The sequence below is a fragment of the Peromyscus eremicus genome, chromosome 4 (assembly GCF_949786415.1).
Source record: "Peromyscus eremicus chromosome 4, PerEre_H2_v1, whole genome shotgun sequence".
In the NCBI taxonomy this organism is placed as follows: Eukaryota; Metazoa; Chordata; class Mammalia; order Rodentia; family Cricetidae; genus Peromyscus; species Peromyscus eremicus.
The window spans coordinates 77,042,893-77,066,598 of NC_081419.1; the positions used below are offsets into that span (position 1 = coordinate 77,042,893).

General features: G+C 40.0%; 1 protein-coding gene across 1 annotated transcript in view; it reads right to left on the reverse strand.

The window, feature by feature from the left end:
• The window catches only part of Trim44 (tripartite motif containing 44), a 107,624-nt gene that overhangs the window by 71,290 nt on the left and 12,628 nt on the right, over positions 1-23,706 (reverse strand). Inside the window, exon 2 of the mRNA XM_059261005.1 lies at positions 17,287-17,364. Within this exon, the coding sequence (XP_059116988.1) occupies positions 17,287-17,364 (78 nt within the window). The remainder of the gene's footprint in view (positions 1-17,286; positions 17,365-23,706) is intronic.

Sequence of the window (23,706 nt, forward strand, 5' to 3'; positions counted from 1 at the left end):
CCACACTACCTCTGACCTTTTACAGTATAGCTGGAAGTCTCTCCCATCTATGAAAATCCCCTTCTTTCCCTAGCATTCCCCTCCCAGTGATCTTCATTAAACACCCAGACTCGTGCTTCAGCTCTCCATTTCAGCCCTCCCTTGCCCACTCTATTGTGGCCCTTTAATCTAGTCCTATTCTCCTACCACCAACTTTCTAAAACAAAATTCTAAGTGATAAAGCACTTGATTTGAACCTATGGTTAGAATCCTGCTACTACTTTCAACTATATCTTGCATAGTTTTTGTTCCCTTTTCATCTCTCCGTGGCTCTGAATTCTTAGCTTTATGACCTTGATTTCAAACATCACTTTTGATCCTTTCAATATTAGTGACCATACTTATTCCTCATTCTCATCACATAGGAAGAGAGACCTTAGCTTTGGTAGCTTTTGACCTGGCTTATACCTCTAACTTTCCAAACCACATTCTCTCAGACAATAATCCAAAATTTCAATCCAAATACTCCATCCTTCCTCTATTATCCTCTGATATTTCTTCCCTAAACTATTTGTTTTGGTTTTTGAGCCGTAAGTTTTAGAGCTCCTTACATATGGCATTATGCTTCATCCTCTCTTTCCCCCACAGTTCTCCTTCCTCAACACAAACATGCATGCCTTGAGCATACATATCAGAGGACAATATGTCTTGGAGATTTTTGTTGTGGAATGTTAGTTTAAAATGTGTTACATTCGTTTACATTGTGGAATAGTTGTTTAACAATGCAAAGATATGTTGCATTCTTTTATGTTGCATTTCTTTAACTCTGTAAAGCTGTATTACTTTACCTGTCTAAAACACCTGATTGGTCTAATAAAGAGCTGGACGGCCAATAGCTAGGCAGGAGAGAGAGGATAGGCGTGGCTAGCATGCAGAGAGAATAAATAGGAGAAGAGAAGGAAGAGAGAGGATCAAGAAAAGGACAGAGGACACCAGGGGCCAACCACCCAGCCACACAACCAGCAACAGAGTAAGAAGGAAAAAAGGTATATAGAATAGGGAAGGGTAAAAGACCAGAAGCAAAAGGTAGATGTGATAATTTAAGTTAAGAAAAGCTGGCTAGAAATAAGCCAAGCTAAGGCTGGGCATTCATAAGTAAGAATACGTTTCTGTGTATTTATTTGGGAGCTGGGTAGTGAGTGCCCAAAGAAAAAAAAATCCAACAAACAAACAAAAAACCCACTAGAGGTTTTGATACTTGAAAGGGCCTAGTAAGCACATGAATTGAATCTGCTGATCAAATTGAGAAGTGAACAGCAACTGCACACTCCAGGCATCTAAGAGAGACACAGTCACTGTCAAAGGATGAGCAGCCCTTAGTGAGAGACATGAACATCTAACCGCTATGGATATAGCACCGCTGCCAAGCATCTTCTCCCCCTGGGACTGCTTGTCCTGTTGTCAGCTGCTATGACTTTATCATCCTGACAAGGTAATGTGTAACCCAGTGACATGCACTGAAATGGATGCAGCACAAAGCAGTTCACTGGGGATGCTGTGCTCGTGTTGACTTGACATTACTGCTTGTTCTTCAGATACTTCTCTCTTTGCCTGACCTCAGAGTAGTAACAGAGACCACAGTCACAAGCTTTTGAGAACAGAAAAAAGAATTCTGGATGACCTGCACTCCAGGACTATAAAGCAGAAAGAGTCTCCAGGGACATCCAGGACCCATAAAAACTGAGAAGAGTGCTTCTAGTCTGTCTTGTTTTTCTGTGACCTCTCCTTCTGAACCCAGCATAAACCAGAAAGATAGTTACTAGTAATTAAGTGGAGGTAGAAAGTGACACTAAAAGTTTGTGGAGGCAACTACACATAATTTATAATATTTTTGACCCAGTTACATTTGCATACACAAAGAAGGCCTATTCTATCTGCTGAAGACTAAAGCAATTTTAAAAGGACTCACCTCTTAACTCAAGTTCACAAAAAGAAGAACACCAAGTGTTCTCCCTCATATGTGGATCCTAGCTTTGAGTTTTTAGATTTGTGTGTGTGTAGCTTAAGAGTTCTATGAGCTCAGGAAACTAAGAAGATCCGATGAGAGGGAGAGGGGGAGGTGGGTGAGGAGAGAGTAGAGCACATATATGAAAGCACATATGGAATACTTGAAATTAAAGGGTTAAACAGGGTGAAGGGTGGGGATACAGGGGACAGGATGGAGTGGTGATTTGGTTAATTCAAACTAAGGATGTATGAAAAAAAAACCTATGGAAACCCACTACTTTGTAAGCTAATTAAAAATATATAATTAAAAGAAGAGGAGGAGGAGGAGGAGGAAGAAGAAAAGACTCAACGTAGACGCTGAGGAAATCCAAAGAATCATTAGGTCATACTTTAAAAACCTCTACTCTACAAAATTGGAAAACCTAAAAGAAATGGGTAATTTTCTCAACTGATTCCACTTACCAAATTTAAATCATGAGCAGATAAACAATTTAATTAGACCCATAAGCCCCAAGGAAATAGAAGCAGTCATTAATTCTCCCAATCTAAAAAAGCCCAGGGCCATACTGTTTTAGTGCAGAATTCTACCAGACTTTCAAAGAAGAGCTTACGCCAATGCTCCTCAAATTATTCCACAAAATAAAAACAGAAGCAACACTGCCCAATTCATTTCATGAGGTCACACTCACCCTGATACCCAAACCACACAAAGATTCAACAAAGAAAGAGAATTACAGACCAATTTCCCTCATGAACATTGGTGCAAAAATACTCAATAAAATACTCGCAAAGCAAATCCAAGCACACATTAAAAAGATCATCCACCATGACCAAGTAGGCTTCATCCCAGAGATTATAGAGATAGTTCAGAATATGAAAATCAGTCAATATAATCCACTATATGAACCAATTGAATGGAAAAACGAAAACAAAAAACCATGATCATCTCATTGGATGCCAAAAAGCCTCTGACAAAATCCAACATCCCTTTATGATAAAAGTCCTGGAAAGAGTAGAGGTACAAGGCATATACCTCAACATAATAAAGGCAATTTGTAGCAAGCCAATAGGCAACATCAAATTAAATGGAGAGAAACTCAAAGCAACCTGTGGGGGCCCACAGAGGCCTTACTCAAGGTCAGAAAGGCTGAGCTTGCTTTACCCAGCAGGGCTGCATAATAGGATGATTTGGCCAAAGGCTGGTTACCAGGTGTTTTTAAGGGTCTATACTTGTTGGTACTTTATATCTCAACCTTGAAAGGGGGAGGTCTTTTGCCCCTCCCCTCCTTATGTATTAAAAAGCCCATCATGAATAAACTCGGGGCTGCTGGGTATTGACCCAGGGCCCTCCCGAAGCTATCCTGTTTCTCTGTCTTTTCTTCGTCTAGGTCTATATTTCCTATCTAGCATTTCTCAATTCCTCACTCCCCACTTCAAGGGACCCTTCGGTAGGTTGGGGCTGGACCCCAACACTGAGCCCCTGACAGCAACCCCACTAAAATTGGGGGGGGGGAATTCACCTCTCAACCTCATTCTAGTTGTCTTTCAATCCAAATACCTTCCCTACAAAGTCAATTACTTGTATATTAGGGAAACTCTACCTCCAAAATAACTGCATATCACCAGGCACCAGTAGACACTTGATAGGGAACTTTCCTTTTCCGGGTCCTCTTCTCTGCAGGGGTAGAGTCCAGGGAGCCTGATGTTTTTCAGGACTGGCTCTGCTGGCCACTTCTTGAAGCTCAGGCAAAAAAAGATTACTTGTAAAGTAGGATAACAGTGTCCTCATAGATTTTTTTTTTAAATGAATTTAGCATAAAATAACATATGGAAAGATTTGTGTATACTCTCCAGGCACACAGGCCAGTGAGTAATCTGCTGCTGAGAGATAACAGTATCTGAACAGTCACTGTGGGCGTCTGTGTGATAACTCACTGGGTTCTCATAAGGAGCTCCTTGCAAGCTTTTTTAAAGAGAGACTCCACACTTGGGAACTGAGATTCTAGTATCCTGAGAGCACACAGGAAAAACATTCTTAGAAGTGAGGATTATAATATAGAATCTCTTTGCCTTAGGAGCCTCGAGTCCTTAGGAAGCAATTTCCACCTTCTCTAGTTTGAGAAGACCTCACTGAGCATCATCTCAGATAGTCTAGACTATGTAGCTGAAATTTTCCTGTGTCCTACCTGGCCTTTGGTCAGGACAAATCTCTCTCACCCACCAGTCCCGCAGTCGCTCGGACCCAAGCTTATATTAATTACAAACTGAATGGCCATTAGCTCAGGCTTATTACTGACTAGCTTTTACACTTAAATTAACCCATAATTCTTATTTATTTATATATTAGACAGAAAAGGGGAAATGATGTGGGATAATGCTGCTGCACACTGGTTTAATAAAACATTGATTGGCTAGCAGCCAGGCAGGAAGTATAGGCAGGGCAAGCAGACAAGGAGAATTCTGGGAAAAAGGGATCGGGCGGGACACAGGAAAAGTTCCAACTACAAATGGCGCCAAAATGTGGGTCAAGAGTTTCTACCTAAAACCTGAGATAGCTTTAAAAAACAAAAACAAAAACAAAAAACAAACAAACAAACAAAAAAGATTCTAAAACGGAGCTAAAAAAAACAGCTTCCTAGTTGTGTCTCTCAGGCCGGCCGAAGCCTGTGGGCTTGAGCTACTCTATAGCGGGTTTGTGGCATGCAGGGTTGACCTACAACATGGTGGATTCCCACTGAGGTACACAGAGGCATCTTCAAGCTGGATATTATGCTGTGTGGTGGATTTAGCCTTTGCTAGTACAGGAAAAAAAAAAAAAGGAAGAAAGGAAGGAAAGAAAGAAGGAAGGTTGGTTTCTGGGCTACAGGCTGCTTTGATAGAAGCATAGACCCACTGCTTCCCAGAGTCGGCAGTGAGCATGGTTCCCAGAGCTGGCTGTAAATGTAGTTCCACCATGTTGGGAGGTGGGCAGAGACAGCAGTCAAAGCTGCCATTTCAGTCCTAGTCATTCTACAGTTTAAAGCAACAGATTCACAATAAGTCAGATTCAGATTAAATAAACTGCTAAATGGTTTACAGTGTGTGTAAAAATGTATGTAGGCTTGGAAGAGAGGGGGAAAAGGAATATAGACAGTTATATAAAGAAATAGTTTTAAAAGATAAAGTCTTTAAAGAGACAGTAAAGGTAATATAAAAAAAATAAGCCACATAAAGATGGATATTACAGAGAGAATCTGGATTGTGCTGTCTTTGGGATTTTCAACTGCAGAAAGACATTTAAGTATAAAGGCTGCTCAGTTAAACCCATATATACATATATTTTAAAGGTATCTTGACTTCAAAATTTGGATCTAAGGATATGTTGCTTTGAAAAGGAGGCTGTTTTTGTTTCTACAGGAAGCAAGAGGCTATGGATTTATTCCATGTTAAGATAGATCATATTTGATCAAGCCAGACCTCCTGAACCTTAACAGATGGTTCCTATCAACAAAGGTTATAGCCAGTCTTCCCAGGACTGGAACATTACCTCAAATTTTCTCAGGATCCTCATAAGACTACCAGCGCCCCCTATCAGCAGGAAACAGCCTAGAACACTACACCCACATTCCCAAAAAAATAGATTAAGGATGTTTGTCTTTGTTTAGATTGTTGGTTGCAAATTGTTATTTATTGGTCATAGTCAATCTCCTTCTAAAAGAAGAAAGGGGGATAGGATATAGATATGATAGGATGAAAGGGTAGATTATTGAATCTACTTTTAAAGAGCAACTTGATTTAAATTGCTATAGATTTTAGTTTATTGATACAAATTTAAAGTTAATTTTGTTATACTGTATGTATATTTCTACTCTTGTTTAAGGTATTATGTTTGTGCAGTTCATTTGAAATTGTAATGGATAGTTTAATACAGCTTAATAATTAGTCTTCTATGATAGTCAAACTTATAGTCATGTTAGTTTAGTTTTCTAGGTATACATAGATATATTTCAGATAGATAGGTAATCTTCAAATATTTCAAAGACCTACAAAATATGGCATTTAGGACCTTCTGGACAGTGAGACACATCTGTTCCTGGCAGGACCGATTTACTTCAAAGAGAAAGATAGGCGTCAAAGACATTCCATATGGAGTTATCTTCTTCTTGGCAAAGACAGCCATTTGGGCAAGAAACTGTTGTTGCCTGGACTACTTGACAAAATGTTGTGTCAACTGGACACGCAGGACCCATGGAAAGGTGGCCAATTAACTTTGCAAGGCAAGGTGATTCATCAGGTTCCTGCTTCACAGAGGAGACTGCTGGATATTCTACAGGACACGGAGAAACAATTAAAAAACTCAAGGCCTATAGGATAAAGATGGATGCCCCAACATTGCAGATGAACTTTAGGTGACTGTCCAGGGAGACAGCTGTCTCTGTCATTCTAGATTTTTGGAAGTTGCTTACAATGCATTTCCTGTTTTCTTAGGTAATATATCCTTCTGGGGTCTTTGATGTAGTTGAAGACTAGATAGTTACAGTTATAATTTTCCTTGGTTATAATAAAAGATAAATTAGATATGAAACTTTAGACTCACAAATATAGGATAGCCGGGCGGTGGTGGCGCACGCCTTTAATCCCAGCACTCGGGAGGCAGAAGCAGGCGGATCTCTGTGAGTTCGAGGCCAGCCTGGGCTACCAAGTGAGTTCCAGGAAAGGCTCAAAGCTACACAGAGAAACCCTGTCTCGAAAAACCAAAAAAAAAAACCAAAAAAACAAATATAGGATAGATGGAATATTTTCTTTAATTTTGCCAAATACAAATAGACTAGATATTATAACTATAATTCTTGCTTGATAACTGTTATGTTATATGTAATTTTACTATGTTAAAGTTAAAACCTTCCTTTTTGATTAGAGAGAATAGGGGAAATGCTGTGGGATAATGCTGTTGTACACTAGTTTAATAAAACACTGACTGGCCAGTAGCCAAGCAGGAAGTATAGGCGGGGCAAGCAGACTAAAGGAATGCTGGGAAGAGGAAGAGCAGAGTCAGAAGTCACCAGCCAGGCACAGAGGAAGCAAGATGTAAAGGCAGAACTGAGAAAAGGTACCAAGCCACATGGCTAAACATAAATAAGAATTATGAGTAATTTAAGTGTAAGAGCTAGTCAGTAATAAGCCTGAGCTAAAGGCCATACAGTTTGTAATTAATATAAACCTCTGTGTGTTTATTTGGGTCTGAGTGGCTGTGGACCGGGCAGAACACAGGAAAACCTCCAACTATAAGACTACAATAGCAGCAAAGCAGAATGTGTCGGAAGAATGGGTCACATTCTGCTCTTCAGCACCTATACAGAGTCTCTGGACACAGCAGTCTCTTCAATCTCGCAGATTGCCTCTGACTCTATTTCTTTTCTGTGCAGATGGAAACCCTATTCTTTCCCTATGGGAAATTAGTAGCCTGTGTTGTATAAGACATCTTCATAGCCAAACTACCACTATCTTCAGGATTCCAGCTGGACCTGCTCACCAAGGACCATCACAGTTGATGTTCCCTCTTGGAAAGGGGATGGGGAGGATCATGAAACACTTGCTTGAGTATTCAGTCAACCCTCCCAACCATTTGTATGTAATTCTGCCCTAAGTACACATGACCTTTGGGTCTCTGGGAAAGGGTAGAGGTGGGGAATATAGGCGGAGAATGATGCAGGGAAGATGTTCCATTTATACAGCTATGGGGAAGCTACCATCTTTCCTGGGTGCTACTGTAAGTCACCTGTCCTCCTGTCCATAACCCCTCACCCACTGCTCTGTAAGGAACTCTTAATAACTCACTGGTTCCCTTGGGTGAACCTTAGGGGAATTGTAATTTGGTTTGTCATTAGGACCTTTGGAGGAGGGGTAGACATTGTTCATGTCTCTTTTCAAGTCAAGGAATTTTAGCAACATCTGTATATCCAAGAACCAAGAGCCACAGTATTCATTAACTAACATGCTTTTCAGGTCCCCGAAGGCTATGATACCAAATGTTTCATATCTCTGTTTCGTATCTCCTCAAAAGTCTTCAATTTTGAGGCCTAGAGTTGTAATTCAGTGATATGGTGCCTGCCTGGCATATACAAGGTCCCAAGTTCACTCTCCAGCACCACAAAATAAAAATTTCCATTTTCAGATTGTTAATTACAACACAACATGATTAATCCTACTACTACTACTATAGAGATAAAACTGAATGAAGGTTCCAGTACATTGACAGGTAATAGGTGCTGTGCTATGTGGACCAGGTCATGTGAATCTTTCACTGTAAAAGGAAAGAAAAGCATGCCATTCTTGATAGAAACACCCTGAAAGTCTGAATAAACTCTACATTGGTATATAGTCATAATCTACTTATATAGGTAAAATGTCAATAATGTTCTATATAGTCTACATAAAAATCACAGAAAAATACTTATCAGCATCTTAAGCTCTGTGACCTTCCATAATTTCCTCAATTTTTGTTTATTTTAGCCCTCTATCTAAATGCTGAGACAATTAGAAAGGCATTATCCTCAAATTTTACACATATATATCCTTAAAAGCATCTAAATATAGACTACAGTACACTGAGAGTTGTACTTTAAAGACTTAAAGTTATCAAAGAAAGCATCTTTTTGCTGAGTATACTGCAATTTTATTTCTTGAAAGGTTTAACTTGTATCAGGAAATGGGGAGGGAAGGTAGGGAAGATGCAGACTCTTAAATAAAAGTCTAGCTGGTTTTTATCACTATTATCATAGTAGAGTTTTATATCTAGGTTCCCAGGCTCCTAAATTAAATGTCAAATACAATCCACACTCAAAACATGAAGCATGGCTGCTGTGGAGGAGTGCAGACAGTTCTACTCCCCTCTCCCCATTAGCTGTGTAAGCAGCACCTGCAAGCATTCAGCAGAGTAGATTATCAAGTCTCCTGTCAATGCAGAAAGGACCAAGGGCGGACACCACAAATGAGTTGATTTTATTAAGCCATTTAATGCTCAGTCCCTTTGCTTTGTAACAATGATCCAGCTCCCCCAGTAACTCAAAAATCATTGCCACCTTACTTATAAAATGCCTATAGTCGATATATGTAGAAGTTCCTTATGATTTGGGGCCTCAATAAGAAAGAGTTACAGGCCGGGCGGTGGTGGCGCACGCCTTTAATCCCAGCACTCGGGAGGCAGAGCCAGGCGGATCTCTGTGAGTTCGAGGCCAGCCTGGGCTACCAAGTGAGTTCCAGGAGAGGCACAAAGCTACACAGAGAAACCCTGTCTCGAAAAACCAAAAAAAAAAAAAAAAAAAAAGAAAGAGTTACAGTCAAAGGGTAAAGCTGCAAGGGAAACAAGAGGGAGTAGGGGGAAAAATAAAGAATCTTAGTGGCATTTACTTTAAAGCAGGGATACACCACTTGGTGTGACTCTTAAAAGAAATATAACTGCTTTTTCTTTTAATTTGGCACCAGGCAGATCTGCTGGAGAATTTGGTCCAGAATAGCAGAAGAGATGCTATGCAGTGGATTCTTATTTCTATCACAAATACCGATACACAGCTGCACAAACACAAGGTGGACATATGTGCCTTAACTTGCAGGAGCAGGAAGCTATGCTAAACAAGGCCACATACTTGACAGCCAAACCAGGCCTTCAAAATGAGCCTGCCAGCCACACCAAGAGATTCTAACTGTGAGAATTTAACTCAATTTATTTGCATATCATTATTACTCAAAGAGATATCAATGACCCTTAAAACCTACAATCTATAAGAATTAATAAGCCTGAGAAGTGCTAATTGATCCAAATAAAGAATCTAGTTATTTATAAGTGGGTAGCTAATTTTTTCTCAGAAAGGATTGGAAGGGCCTCCTCAATTTTGTAGAGAAGTAGTTGGCCCCAGATCCACTTGTCCCTCTTTAAAAGGCATTTCTCAGGACTAGAAGGGCTAGTAGTAGCCACCATTAATAGGATATTATGCTTTATCTCATATAGTCTTCCTTTCAACCTCTGAAGTATATACTATTATCCCCTATTTTACAGACAAAAAACCAAAAATCAAAAAGTTGAGCACAGGATTTGCCCAAGCTTGTGCAGCTATTCATGTGAGAGTTACTCTTGGGATAGGGGCTGAATAATTGTAGAACACATACTGCTATTTCCTGTTAGAGATGAACATCAGGTTCCTGACCCTTATTCCTGTCTAAAGAAGGAAAAGAAAAACACTGTTCATGGCTAACACTTTAAGGATGGAGCAAAGTAATTCAGGCAGTAATTTTGCCTCCCCCAAGAGCTTTATGAGATATGAGCCACAGATCTTATAATTCACTCATTAAGAATACAGTTCAGAGCTGGGCATCATGGTACATGCCTTTAATCCACTGCTCAAGAGGCAGAAACATGTAGATCTCTGTGAGTTTGAGACCAGCCAGGTCTATGTAGTGAGTTTCAGGACACCAGGGATATGTATGGAGACCCTGTCTCAAAAAAAAAAAAAAAAAAAAAAAAAAAAAAAAAGTGTATAGTTCAGCTTTTTTTATATTCAGGTTATTACTATATCCAGAGTTGTGGAACTAGCACCACTATCCATCTCTGATCCCTTTCATTATCCCTCAAAGAAACTCCATGCTTGTAAGCTGTCACCACTTCTCGGCCCTAAACAACGCCAAGTCTACTTCCCATTCCTATAAACTTGTCCAATATGAGCTTCTGTATATTGGGTCACCTGTGAATAACTTTTTAAAACTTATTTAAGGGATATGATATTCCCAAATGTCAAGGACACGATATTCCAAAATATGACTATAGAAGAGTGGAATAGGTTACCCCAAAATATGACTCATTGTTACGTTATTTTAAGTTGCTTTGATGTTATTATTCTTTTGTTTTGTAGAAAAGATCTGACTATGTAGCCCAGGCTACATATTCACAGCAGTCCTCTTGGCTCAGTCTCCTGAGTAACAAAATGACAAACACACCTCACCATTCCCAGCACTGACTTAGGATTATTTAACACAAAAAAACTTTCCCTTTTGTGAGAGACTTACAAAGGAAATCTCTAAGGGCATCTCCCTCTCTGTATAGAAAAGGAAGGTGCCTCTAAATCACAGATGCATATGCACCATGCACACCTCTCCATCTTTGTTTATCAATCTGTGTTGGACATCTCCCAGAACTGGCCTATCTCAATGATATTCGAATATCAATTCAAGCCTATTCATTGGGTTATATATGCAAACAAATTTGCATTCCTTTTTTCTACTGTTGATTTGTTTCTATTTAAAGAATTTCTCAATTAAGAACTCTCATTGGTAGAGAGGAAAATAATTTTTTTCCCTACATGATATTTCCAAGGGTAGTTGATGGTATGGCATCTACTACTACTTCATTTTTCACTGCTAAATACTATTTCACTGCAGATGTACCACGCTTTATTTATCCATTCTTCAGCTGAAGGACAAGGGGGGTTGTTTCCACTTTCTGGACAGATTGACTAATGCTGCTGCGAAGATAAGTGTGTACGTTTTTATGTTCACCTGCTTTCTTTCATCTCTCTTAAATATTTTTGCACACACAACAATAGAACTGCTAGATAATATGATAACTCGTTGATTATCCATTAGAGGGACTGACACTACTTACCAATGTGGCTGTACCATTACACATTCCAGTCATAAATGCACGAGGGTTGCAATTTCTCTACACTCACACAGTAAAGAAAACTGCAGATCAGCCTCCCATATCTCTGTTATACCTGGCTTGGTAAGTCTTGAACTTCTTGGTTCTGTTTCTTCATCTATGAAGTGCGACAATTGGAGCAAGTGGTCAGCTTTACAAGAGGGTACTACTCTGTCATCATAAGTAAGACATATTGACCAGTAAGAACATTGATGCAATGAAATAGCTGGTTATATGACTAGGAACACAACTCTGCATTACATTTTCCCTGTTCCAAATAACTTTAGACTACAACTGTCATATTTACCAAAATACAAACAAAACAAAAAAACACTGCTGTAGCAGGAATCTTAAAAGTTCTTATTAATAAAATCAAACCTGAGGCCAGTTATTGGGGTGAATGCTGAAAGATCAGAGAAGCAGAATAAGCCACAGCTACCTCACCTCGCCAGTTCCTCAGCTGATCCTGTTTCCTCAGACTGGAAGCTTTTGTGTCCTCATCCCAATGGCTCTCAGCTGAACTGCTGCTCGAAAGCCTGAAGCTTAACCAGTCAAAAGCTTCTAGTTTCTGGTCTTCACGCCTTATATATCTTTCTGTTTTGCCATCACTCCCTGGGATTAAAGGCTCACTTCTTGGGATTAAAGGCGTGTGTCACCATGCCTGGCCGTTTCCAATGTGGCCTTGAACTCACAGAGATCCAGAGGGATTTCTACCTCTGGAATGCTAGGATTAAAGGTTTGAGTGCCACCATTTTCTAGCCTCTGTATCTAGCGGCTGGTCTGTCTCTGATCCCAGATAAGTTTATTAGGGTGCACAATATTTTGGGGAACACAATACCACCACACACTGCAAAGAATCTGTTCCTGCCACCAAAAACCTAAGGCCTTATTAAGTAAAATTTTTATTCAACAGTAAAGGCAAATTGGCTTTCATGATTCTACTACCCCAGAATGGATTCAAGGATCAAAGTTTATTCAAATGATAAAAATGTATGCATTTATAAAGGCTGTTAGCTATAAAGGTCAGAAAACTACATATATAGTGTATATGTGTTCGTACATGCATACATACTCATCACACACACACACACACACACACACACACACTCACTCACTCACACACGCTTAAAAGGCAAAGCACAGTAGTATCCTAAGTTTTAGCATCTCTCATTTAATGTCACTGACCCTGTACCTTGGATTGGTCTAACCAGATCTTTATCCACAATACAGGAATGCTAGCTACCTGGAGGCATGTAACCTTTAAAACAAGGCCCACCAAAGCAACACACACATGCATAGCTTCCTCCAGTCTTGAGTAATTTCTTAGCCATCACTGGCTCTGATTCCTGTTCTCAAGGTCTAGTGGCTGGGATTTGATGTTTCCTATGGCTCCTCTAGCTTTAGAACTCAGCCTATTAGAGGAGCACAGCACAGTCTTTAACGACCTCCTGTCTTGACTCAACACCTCTCTTCACACTCCTTCTTGAGTCCTTTCCTTCTTCCTGACCTGGCTATTGTTCTGTTAGAAATGAGACGATGAAACCACCCCGCCTCTTTCACAGACCTCACTGACCTCCCTTCTATCTCCCTTTTCTGTTCCCATTTCTTTGTTACCTCCGTTCAATTCATTTGTTTCCTCAGCCTAGATTTTTATATATTTCAATTTCTTTTTCAAATTTGAAAATCACTGAGTCTTATTTTTAGGTGCTCTATTTGAAGAAAGCAGAAAAACAAAACAAACAAACAAAAAGCAAGGAAAGTAGCTCAGTTTAGCACAGTGGTTCTCACAGTCTGGGACTCTGTCAGCCCACATCAACTGAATCAAAACTCTGGGGGTGGGTCCAGAACACACTCTCTGTCTCTCTTAAGTACATATATACATATACATATATATGTATGTAAATATATAGTTATAAATAAATAAATTTATTTATTTACTTTTTGTGTGTGTGTGTGTGTGTGTGTGTGTGTGTGTGTATGTGTTTAAGAGACAGGGTTTCTCTGTGTAGCTCTGGCTGTCCTGGAACTCACTCTGTAGACCAGGCTGGCTAGGAACTATTAGCCATCTGCCTGCCTCTGCCTCCTACGTGCTGGGATTCAAGGTGTGTACCACCAACACCTGGCCTAGAGCTCTATCTTTTAATAAATCCTCTGGGTGATTTTTATGAACAATAAAATTTAAGAGCAGCTGATCTAGAAAGTATCTGGCATGCTTGAATAAGATGAAGTGTTCTAGTTTCCCTTTCTACTGCTGTGACAGGCTTCCATTTGCATAACATAGTCCATCAGGGAAGTCAGGGCAGGAATTCAAGCAAGAACTTGAAGCAGAGATCATGGAGGACTGCTACTTGCTGGCTCCCTCACAGGCTCATGCTTAGCTAGCCTTCTTATACAGGACCACTTGCCTAGGTAAGGTGGTAACCCCAAGTGGGCTGGGCCCTCCAGCATCAATTACCAATCAAGACAACCCCCCTCACAGACAAGCTCACAGGTCAATTTGATCCAGGCAATTTCCTAATGGAGACTTGCCTCCCAGATGACACTAGGCTATATCAAGTTGACATTTAAAGCTAACCAGAACCTGAATCTTATCAATAGGAGAAACTAACGTTCTTCTTTTGTTTTTTTCCCGAGACAGGGTTTCTCTGTGTAGTTTTGGTGCTTGTCCTGCATCTTGTTCTGTAGACCAGGCTGGCCACGAACTCACAGAGATCTGCCTGGCTCTGCCTCCTGATTGCTGGGATTAAAGGCATGTGCCACCACCACCCAGCATAACTAACATTCTATCTGTCAACACAAAAGAGTATCTAGAATATTCTGCATAATGAAAAAGGCAACATAAAACCATAGGCACAGTATAATTTTTGCAAAAAAAAAAATTTAAATCCAAAAAATATCTAGAAGCTTATACACCAAACTGTCAATAGCTGTAACTAATTTGAGGGGAATTCATTCTAGCTTTCCTTTATGAATATCTGTATTTATCTACAAGCATATATTGCTTCTTAATTATAGAAAACAGTTAATACAGGCATCTTCCATTGCTCTTTAGCAAAACACACAGTTAATGTGAATTCAGGGGCTGGAGAGACGGCTCAGCTATTAAGAGCACTGGCTGCTCTTCCAAAAGACCTGAGTTTGATTCCCAGCACCCATATGGCAGCTCATAAACCATCTGTAACCCCAGTCCCTCCATGAACATAGCATGCATGGAGTGCACAGACATACATGCTGACAGAGTCCCATACATAATAAATAAATAATTTTATTTATATAAATATAAATAACTATAACTATATATAGTTTTTTAGAGTGAATTCAGTTGGCAGTAGACTTCACTGTCTGGACAATCAAGTTTTGTGATGCATTAGGGGTTCTAGAGGAAGTGAGGCAGAGATAGTGCTCAGTCCCTACAATTCAATCAGTGTCTCTATGTAAAGCAACTGTATCCCAAAATGACAAGTCAGAAAGCCTGAGCTAGTCTGCCCTTCTTAAATAAGCCAATCAAAAAGGGGATGGTAGGGTACTGTAGGATAACAGGACAGACAGAAACTTAAGGGCACTTTTGGAAGATAACTGATTTCTGAGAACATTTTTTACAAAAAGTTTCTATTAAAAGTGTCCTGTTTTTCTCCCTTCTTCCTGATCTGGCAGTCACTCCACACTTACATTCACTCCTTCTCAAGCCAGCTCCATATACACTCAAGCAAATTCATCCTGTAGACTAAAAGGCTTGAAGGTAAAGGGACAGTGTGTGTACCCAAACCTAAGATCAAGTCAGGTCCTTAGAGCCATCTTTTAGCTTATATTAGGGCAGTGGTTCTCAACCTTCCTAATGCTGCAACCCTTTAATACAGTTCCTCATGTTGCAGTGACCCCCAACCATAAAATCATTTTCATTGCTACTTCATAACTGTAATTTTGCTAACTTGACCCCGCAAAGGGATTGACCCCCAGGTTGTGAACGGCTGCATTAGGGAATGCTTTAGCTGGACTTTTCTCCTCTGTGGCAAGTTTCTCAAAGAAGTACTGTCTGTACTCATAAAGGAGGCCAAAGCCTGTATCATCAATCCCCTTTTACTGCTTTGCTAATCACAAACATGCAGTATGGCAGAGACAGAAAATACAGTTCGTTTCCTGCAATACAGCTGTTACACACAAAGCCAAAAAAACTTTTCAAGGTGTTAGTTTTCAGTTACCTTTAGTACTAAATTGGTTCAGCTTTATCAATGGAAAAATAGCAGGAGTCCTCCTATTCTAGGTAGAAGAGTTGATAAAGTTATATAACCTTTTTTCTATCTAGATGCTCACTACTGCTAGAACCTTACCTGTTCAAAAAGAGAGGAGATACTACGAATGTCAATATTTTCAGTGTCATATGAAAAGAAAACTACTGATGGCTGCAGTTACCTATAGAGTCCATTGCTGCCAATGGCTCTGCTTCACTGTGGCCGTCAAAAACCATGATTACACAGCACAACCACTGCTTGGTTTGCAGTGAGACTGAACACAAAGGCACCAGAGTCATTTGACTAGAATCTCCACAATATACCAGACTTGGAGCAAATAACTCTACTGTCCTTAAATAAAATAAATTAAACTGGGATAAGGAACCACTTCACAGGGGTTTGTAATAATCAAAAATATGGAAAGGGAGGGAGAATGAGGTGCTATGTTGAATAGGGAAAGAGTTTTAGTTTGGGACAATGAAAATATGCTAGAGATGACAGTGATGATGGCTGCGTAGCACTCTAAGTGAACTTGATGCTACTGAAATACACATTTTAAATGGTTAAATTGTTATATATTTTATCACAACTATGTAAGATCCCTAGTGTAGGACCTGGCTCTCAGGTACTCCTATTTGATAAAGAATTTGTGAGGAAAAAAAAAAAAAGGAAAAAGGAGAGACATAAAAATAAAAGCATGCTCCTTTCCCTACTTACCTATGAGAGGCTCTTTTCCAACAGAGCCATCTAGTCCCAATACCGGGCAGTGCTGCTACAGTAAGTGTCTCAGTAAGAAGGGAATCTATTAGTCACAATCTCTCCTGCACATTCAGCTCCCAGCCCACCACCTCCACTCACACCCCCACTCGAGTTTGACATCTCCCAGAATATCGATCCTTCAGCTCCCCAAATCTTGAAAGAAGCTGGGATGCTCTGGTTGATCATTTCCTCGACCAGACTCTAGGTAACAAGGACAAAAGCATACTCAGAGGCAGCTGCCTCCTGTAAGCTAGGGATTGACAAGGCATATTAGTACTGTGCACCAAATGGCTAGGTATCCAGGGACCAGAATTATGCTGATAAGTATCTCAGATGCCTTTGGGTAGATCTAAGGGACACAGAGGACAGAAGTCTCAAAGGTCTGGTAAGGAAAGATTAAAAATGCACTTCTCTGCAATTCAGAAAAAAACAATTAATGATTATATGTTATAAGTCATAAAATAGACAAGGGGAAATAGATGACTTTTCCCCAGGCATATGAGAACACTGTTTTTGACATGAGGCTTAATTGAATCTAAATAGAAAGTACAGATAGATGATCATTAACACTCCCTGTACTCAGATCAAGGAGAACAAATGCTTGAGGTACCAACACCCAGTTAATTCCAAAACAATACTTACTTTAGGGTCTGAGCTCTTGAACTTTAACCTTTCCACCAACTCTATCATAGCTGCCTTCAGTCCACCCGAATCTTTGCTCTAGGAGAAAAAAATCAAGAGTCACTATGCAGCATATCATTGCTTTCTCAAACACAAACAGTATTTCAGAGGACAAAAAGGACAGTGAAACAGAAAACAAATTTGTCATCTTATTAGGCAAGAGGACCAAATAACTAAGGAAGGTGTGCTGTGCTGTCCCTTCCTGTCTCCATCACGGACGAGGATTAAAGCAATAGACTGGAATAAAAATTAAACACACTTGTTTAATGTGATGTAGTAGCACTTCCCTTTAATCCTAGCACTCAGGAGGAAGAGAGAGAAGGATCTCTGTGAGTTCGAAACCAGACTAATCTACATAGTGAGTTCCAAGCCAGTCAGGCTACAAAAGGAGGAAGGAAGGAAGGAAGGAAGGAAGGAAGGAAGGAAGGAAGGAAGGAGGGAAGGAGGGAGGGAGGAAAGGGCAGGGGAAAGGTGAGAGGGAGGGAAAATTAAATAAATACAATTTGCACAGGATGACTTCACTGCCTCATCGCAGACCCAACTGTGCCTGCGTTCAAGACCCTACAAAGGAGAGTTCTGTCTTACAGACTACTGATTTTTACTTTGAAGCTTTATGTATCAGATACAGAAGTATACAATATTATATATACTTACAAAAATTAAACATCTCAGGCTTAAATTCAAATGGAATTACCATATGCTAGTTACCAACAAAAGTGTTTTGAGTCAGACACATGGTTTTGAAGTTGTTTGGCACCAATTAGTTGACTAACCTAGGACAAATTATTGAATTTCTCAATATCATCTCTTTTGACTACAAAATGGGGATAATATAAAGGGTAATATGAGGCTTAATTGAAATGTTTGCAGAAGTGTTAGCAGAGTGTACAGCACACAGTAAGTGTTCCAAAATGACACCTGCTTGTTATTATTTAGAGTAGTACAATCCAACAAAAATGTAACGTGCGTTCCCATAAAGCCTCTATGTTACCTTAAGTTTCATAGTAGCTATAATAGGAAAGTAAGACCTCTTTTAATACATTTTACTTAACTATGTCTAAAATATCAGCAACATATAATTTCAATATGAGATCTTATCTATTAGCCTCTGACCTTTGTCTGCTCTGGCCCATTTCTTCTCTTGGGAATCCTTTCTTTCTTAATAAATTACCTCTTCTACCACACACACACACACACACACACACACACACACACACACACACACACCAGGGCTAGGGGTGGGGGGCAGAAGGGAGGGGGAGAGAGTCTTATGATTCCCACTCACCCCCAACTAGGTCTTTGAAATGTAGTTCTTATTCATACAGCCCAATTCAACCTAGACTAGGCACATTTCATGTTACATGTGGCTATGACCACTGCAGAGGTCAGCACAGAATACAGACCTTTACTGCCTGGTTTCAAATGCCAACTCTAATAGTCCTACCTTCTGCATCTCTATATCTGTCTATAAAATCAAGCTAGTAATAGTAGTGCCCATTGCATACAGCTGAGAGAGATACTTGTGTTCATGTAGGCCAGCAGAGTTAGAAGAGGACCTAGCACTGGATAAAAAAAATGAAACACACATTTAATTAGTATTTTTGTCTGTTTTCTTTGTGATGTTTTGAGTTCCTTAAAGGATAGAACTATCCTTTAATGTATCTCCCACACCCTGCATGAAGAAGGTGGTGCTTTACCAGGGCTAGAATAATGGCTCAGCAGGTAAAGGCACTGTCATTCCAATGGTTTCGAGTCCAATGACCTGAGCTCAATTCCTGGTACCCACACAAAGGTGGAAGGAGAAACTGGTTCCACAAACTTGTTCTCTGACCTTCACACATGCACAGACATGCATGCCTACAAATATTCTTTCTCTCTGAAAATTTTTAAGACATATAAGGCAGTCTTAAAAACAAAAGTGTAAAATGTCCACTGAATGAACAAGTGGATATAAAATCTTAAGAAACACTCTCGTTATGTAATTCATGCATGGAGCAAGATCTAAAGTCACAAGAACTAATTTATTTCCTTATCCCAGAAATTCTATGAGCAAGGACAGGACCACTTATTTTACCAGTAAGGAAACAAGCATAAAGACAAGGATTGTCATTTTATGGGACAGGGACAAGTAAGAAGTACAAGAATAAACAAATACTACAAAAGTCACTTACTCAAAATCAACATCAAGAGCAATCACAGGACAGTCTCAAAATCTACAAAGCAAATTAAGTCCTCCCAAACAGGAAATACTTTGTAAGACTCTTAGTTAGGATTTCTATTACTGTGAAGAGACACCATGACCATGGCAATTCTTATAAAGAAAAACATTTAACTGAGGTGGCATCTTACAGTTTCAGGGGCTTAGTCTATTATCATCATGGCATCAAGAGCATGGCAACTAGTAGTATGGTGGCATGCAGGCAGACATGGTGCTGGCTGTATCTTGATCAGAACTGAAACATTGGGTGGTATCTTGAGCATAGGAAACCTCAAAGCCTGCCCCCACAGTGACACACTTCCTTCAATAAGGCCATACTTACTCCAACAAAGTCACACCTCCTAAGGCTGCTACTCTCTATGAACTGTGGAGGCCAATTACATTCAAACTACCACCAACTCCATTCCATAAATTAAAATATACTAAAATCTGTCTTCTCCCACTAACTTTCCTCCCTTCCTAAGACTACAAGTAGAAAGTATCATATGACCATATGTACTCTCTGAACACAACTCAGATCACATTTCCACTCTAGCTGTGGTTCTAAAGTTTAGTCATTTCTATTTTTTAAGTGGTGGCTTATAATTCTCCCAGTTTCTCTAGTCTTTAATCTCTGTGGTCTCACACCTGACAGCTGGGAACAGGAATCTAGACGTCACATACCAGGGAAGGTGAAACTTTAAAAAAGGGTTAAGTTACCAGACACAATCCTGCTTTTTACAAGATGATCAGACAAAAAAGCCTGTCTGGTGATATCATTCCTCTAACCTACTCTCATTGGCTGAACAAGCAGGTCACTTGTCCCTGGAAAGCTCTCCCCCTCCCCAACACAGACACAGACACATGCACCCCTCAGCTGTCAGCACCCATTATAAGCTATTCAGCAAGAGCCCTGATGGATTATGACTTTCCCTCTGGCTGTAGAAAACAGAAAGGAATGCACTAAACTATGTCTTAAAAGCCTTCAGAAACAAAGAATGAAGGAGGAATCCCTAAGCAGCAAACAGACGTTTTGCAGGCAGCTGTGCCTTGCTAATATAAAGAGATGAGGAAACCCTTTGCCTTTTCCTAAAAATGCATTTCATCATCAGAATATTTCCTCCTGTTCACAAAACATCAAAAGCATCACCTACTCAGGGGAGACACAGGGCAGCACCAAGAGAGTCTCCCTTCAGGAAATCATACAGTCTACCTCTCTCTCCAGCCAACTCAGTTATCCCCAAACATTAATCGGGCTTTATATTGAGCCTGCTATGTTTACCCTCAAAACAAGTATGAAGAAAAGCCTCCCTAATACCACCATCACCAAGAATGAAAACAGAATGTTTCTTTAGGGCAGATCTGTCTCTGACAAGTTTTAGAATTGGTGCAAAACTACAAAAGGAAGATCCTGGTCCAAGTTCACCCCACCCACAACCCCTGTATTCTCCACATCTACACTCTAGGGAGCCTTATGCATAGGTGTTCAATTGAGTATGCAAGCTCTGCAAACACCTTCTCAAACAGTCTCTATGGCCACACCTGCGACCTAGGGATAAATACATAACATGGGTAGAATTCATTGGCCTGATCCATCTTCCTATAGACAGGCTCTATAGGCCCTGATGGTGGGCTCAAGACATTCTGTCAGAGTTCTTGGAAAGCAGTCTGTAAGGGAACAGGAATGGTGAAAGAAAGGAACTTGGAAGACACAGGGCAGAGGCTAAGAGGTTGTTTGGGTCTAAGGGTGGAGTCTGAGTCTAAGTAGTCCCAATCTGTAGAGCTTTATCACGTTTCTGCTCATTGTTGAGGGCAATCTAGACAATCAAAACTGATTTTTACATATACATATGCACACACACTGCTATATGTCCCCCAATGTTTCCTCTGAATTCTTTGTTCTGAGAACTGGACGAGGACACAAAGGCAGCTAATTCCAATCTTGCAAGTATCTAGTCCAATAAATGAACAGATTCTACTGTGTCATTTTGGAGCAAGTAACATGGCTGGAGAAAAAGAGGGCTTTTCCTTACATGGTACCTCCCATAAAGCAATCCAGGACACAGGTCAGCATGAGCATACCTTGCTTTATGCACTTCTTTCCTCCACCAAGAGAGTGCAAAATAAACAAGTGCTGTGCTGTGACACCTATAGCTCAGAATCTGATCCACGGTCACAAAAGTCAGTTCCTAGGGTTAAGTCACAGTAAAACTAAAATGATGCCCACCTCTCAGGCAAAGCTCCAAAGCACTATCACATGCTCTTTTGCTGGTATTCCTCAATACCCTTAAAAATACCAAATTCTCATGCTGCAGATAAGAAAAATAGCTGGTGGAAATCAAAATAAGGAACCCAAAGGGTTTAAACACCCCTTCACTAGCATTTCACACTAACCAGAGATAATGTACTCACACTTAACAGTAGATAAAAATGGTGTTATGGGCCGGGCGGTGGTGGCGCACGCCTTTAATCCCAGCACTCGGGAGGCAGAGCCAGGTGGATCTCTGTGAGTTCGAGGCCAGCCTGGACTACCAAGTGAGTTCCAGGAAAGGCGCAAAGCTACACAGAGAAACCCTGTCTCGAAAAACCAAAAAAAAAAAAAAAAAAAAAAAAGGTGTTATGGAAATTAAATCATGCCTCCCAAATCACAAAACCAATCAATGGCAAAACCAGGAACAGAAAGGTAGAAATGAAGAAGATAACATGTACAAGAGAAGAGACTAATATCAACAATATATGAAAAATGTTTAAGAAATTTCTATAAATCAGTAAGCCCATAAGAAATGTGAACAAAGGATATGAACAGAAAAGGTGAAACAAGACACATACATCAGAAGACAAAAAAGATGCTCAAAGTTACTCATAAATAAGATATTATTCCTTACCCATCAAGCTGAAAAGGATGTTTTAATCTGAAGTAGCCAGTACCAAGAGGCTTTGGGGAAATTCTGTATGTTTGATTTGGAAGTATAAAGTGAAAATGCTATTCTGAAACCACATGTCTATGACGTACACTCCCATCTTCCTCTTAAGGAAGGATATATGTCAAAGGGGCATGGACAAAAATATTTATATTTCCAATAGTGAAGAACTACATACCCTAAGTGTCCAATAGTGAATGGATAAGCAACTATGGAATTAAAGAAATATGGAATATGACATAATAAAGAAAATAAAGTAGCTTATATATCTTAATTTATGACAAATATACTATGGAATTTCTTTTAAACTTGCAAAATAATTCATACAGTATATATTTTCTATGGGCAATATATATGTATACAAAAATAAAAGCAATTATTTCTGGGTCTGGTATTAAGCACAGTAGTAGGAAGATTTTAGATTTAGATTTAGTTCAATGTACTACTAGTGGCATATTTAAGATTTAATTTTTAAAAACAACAGCAATAAGACAGAGGGAAAAGGAAGGTTAGATGTAAGAATGGAAAGCCCAGAACTCATACTTCTAATGCCTTTCCCATTAGTTTACCTAACTTAAATACTAGAGCCTATTTTTTTTTTTTTTTTTAATGTAGTGAATATATGAACCAGCAGGAATGAGAGGATCTTTACCCGGTGTTCCTGCATAGATTTCAAGTGGTCTAAAATTCTCAAAACCACTGAACATGCCATAGTGGCTTCTCTTAGGTTCCCCCCCAAAAAAGAGTTTAACACTCCTAGTGTAACATGCGCAGCACAAAGAAAGGAGGCCACATACTACTCCTAGCTGCCACTAGTTGCTATGTGAGCTTAGGAAAGTAATTTAGTATCTGGTTTCTATTTTTTCTGTCTTTAAATAGAGAAGATGACTGGATCAGATGCTACAAATGTGCAGCTTGTAATCTACTGAGCTGTTTCCTTTTGCTTTTAGTGTTCTATATAGCACAGTGGCATTTAAAATTAGCTACAGGCCAGGCGGTGTGGTGGCGCACGCCTTTAACCCCAGCACTCAGGAGGCAGAGCCGGGCAGACTTCTGTGAGTTCAAGGCCAGCTTGGTCTAGAGCGAGATCCAGGACAGGCACCAAAAGACAGAGAAACCCTGTCTCGAAAATGGGGGTGGGGTGGGGTGGGGATAGGTGGGGGTGTGGGTGGGTGGGGGTAGCTACAAATGTTTCCAATCAGGAGAGACCTACCAGGCAAAATGGTGGTCTAGTAGCTATCTCCCTATGGGCCTATGAAAGAC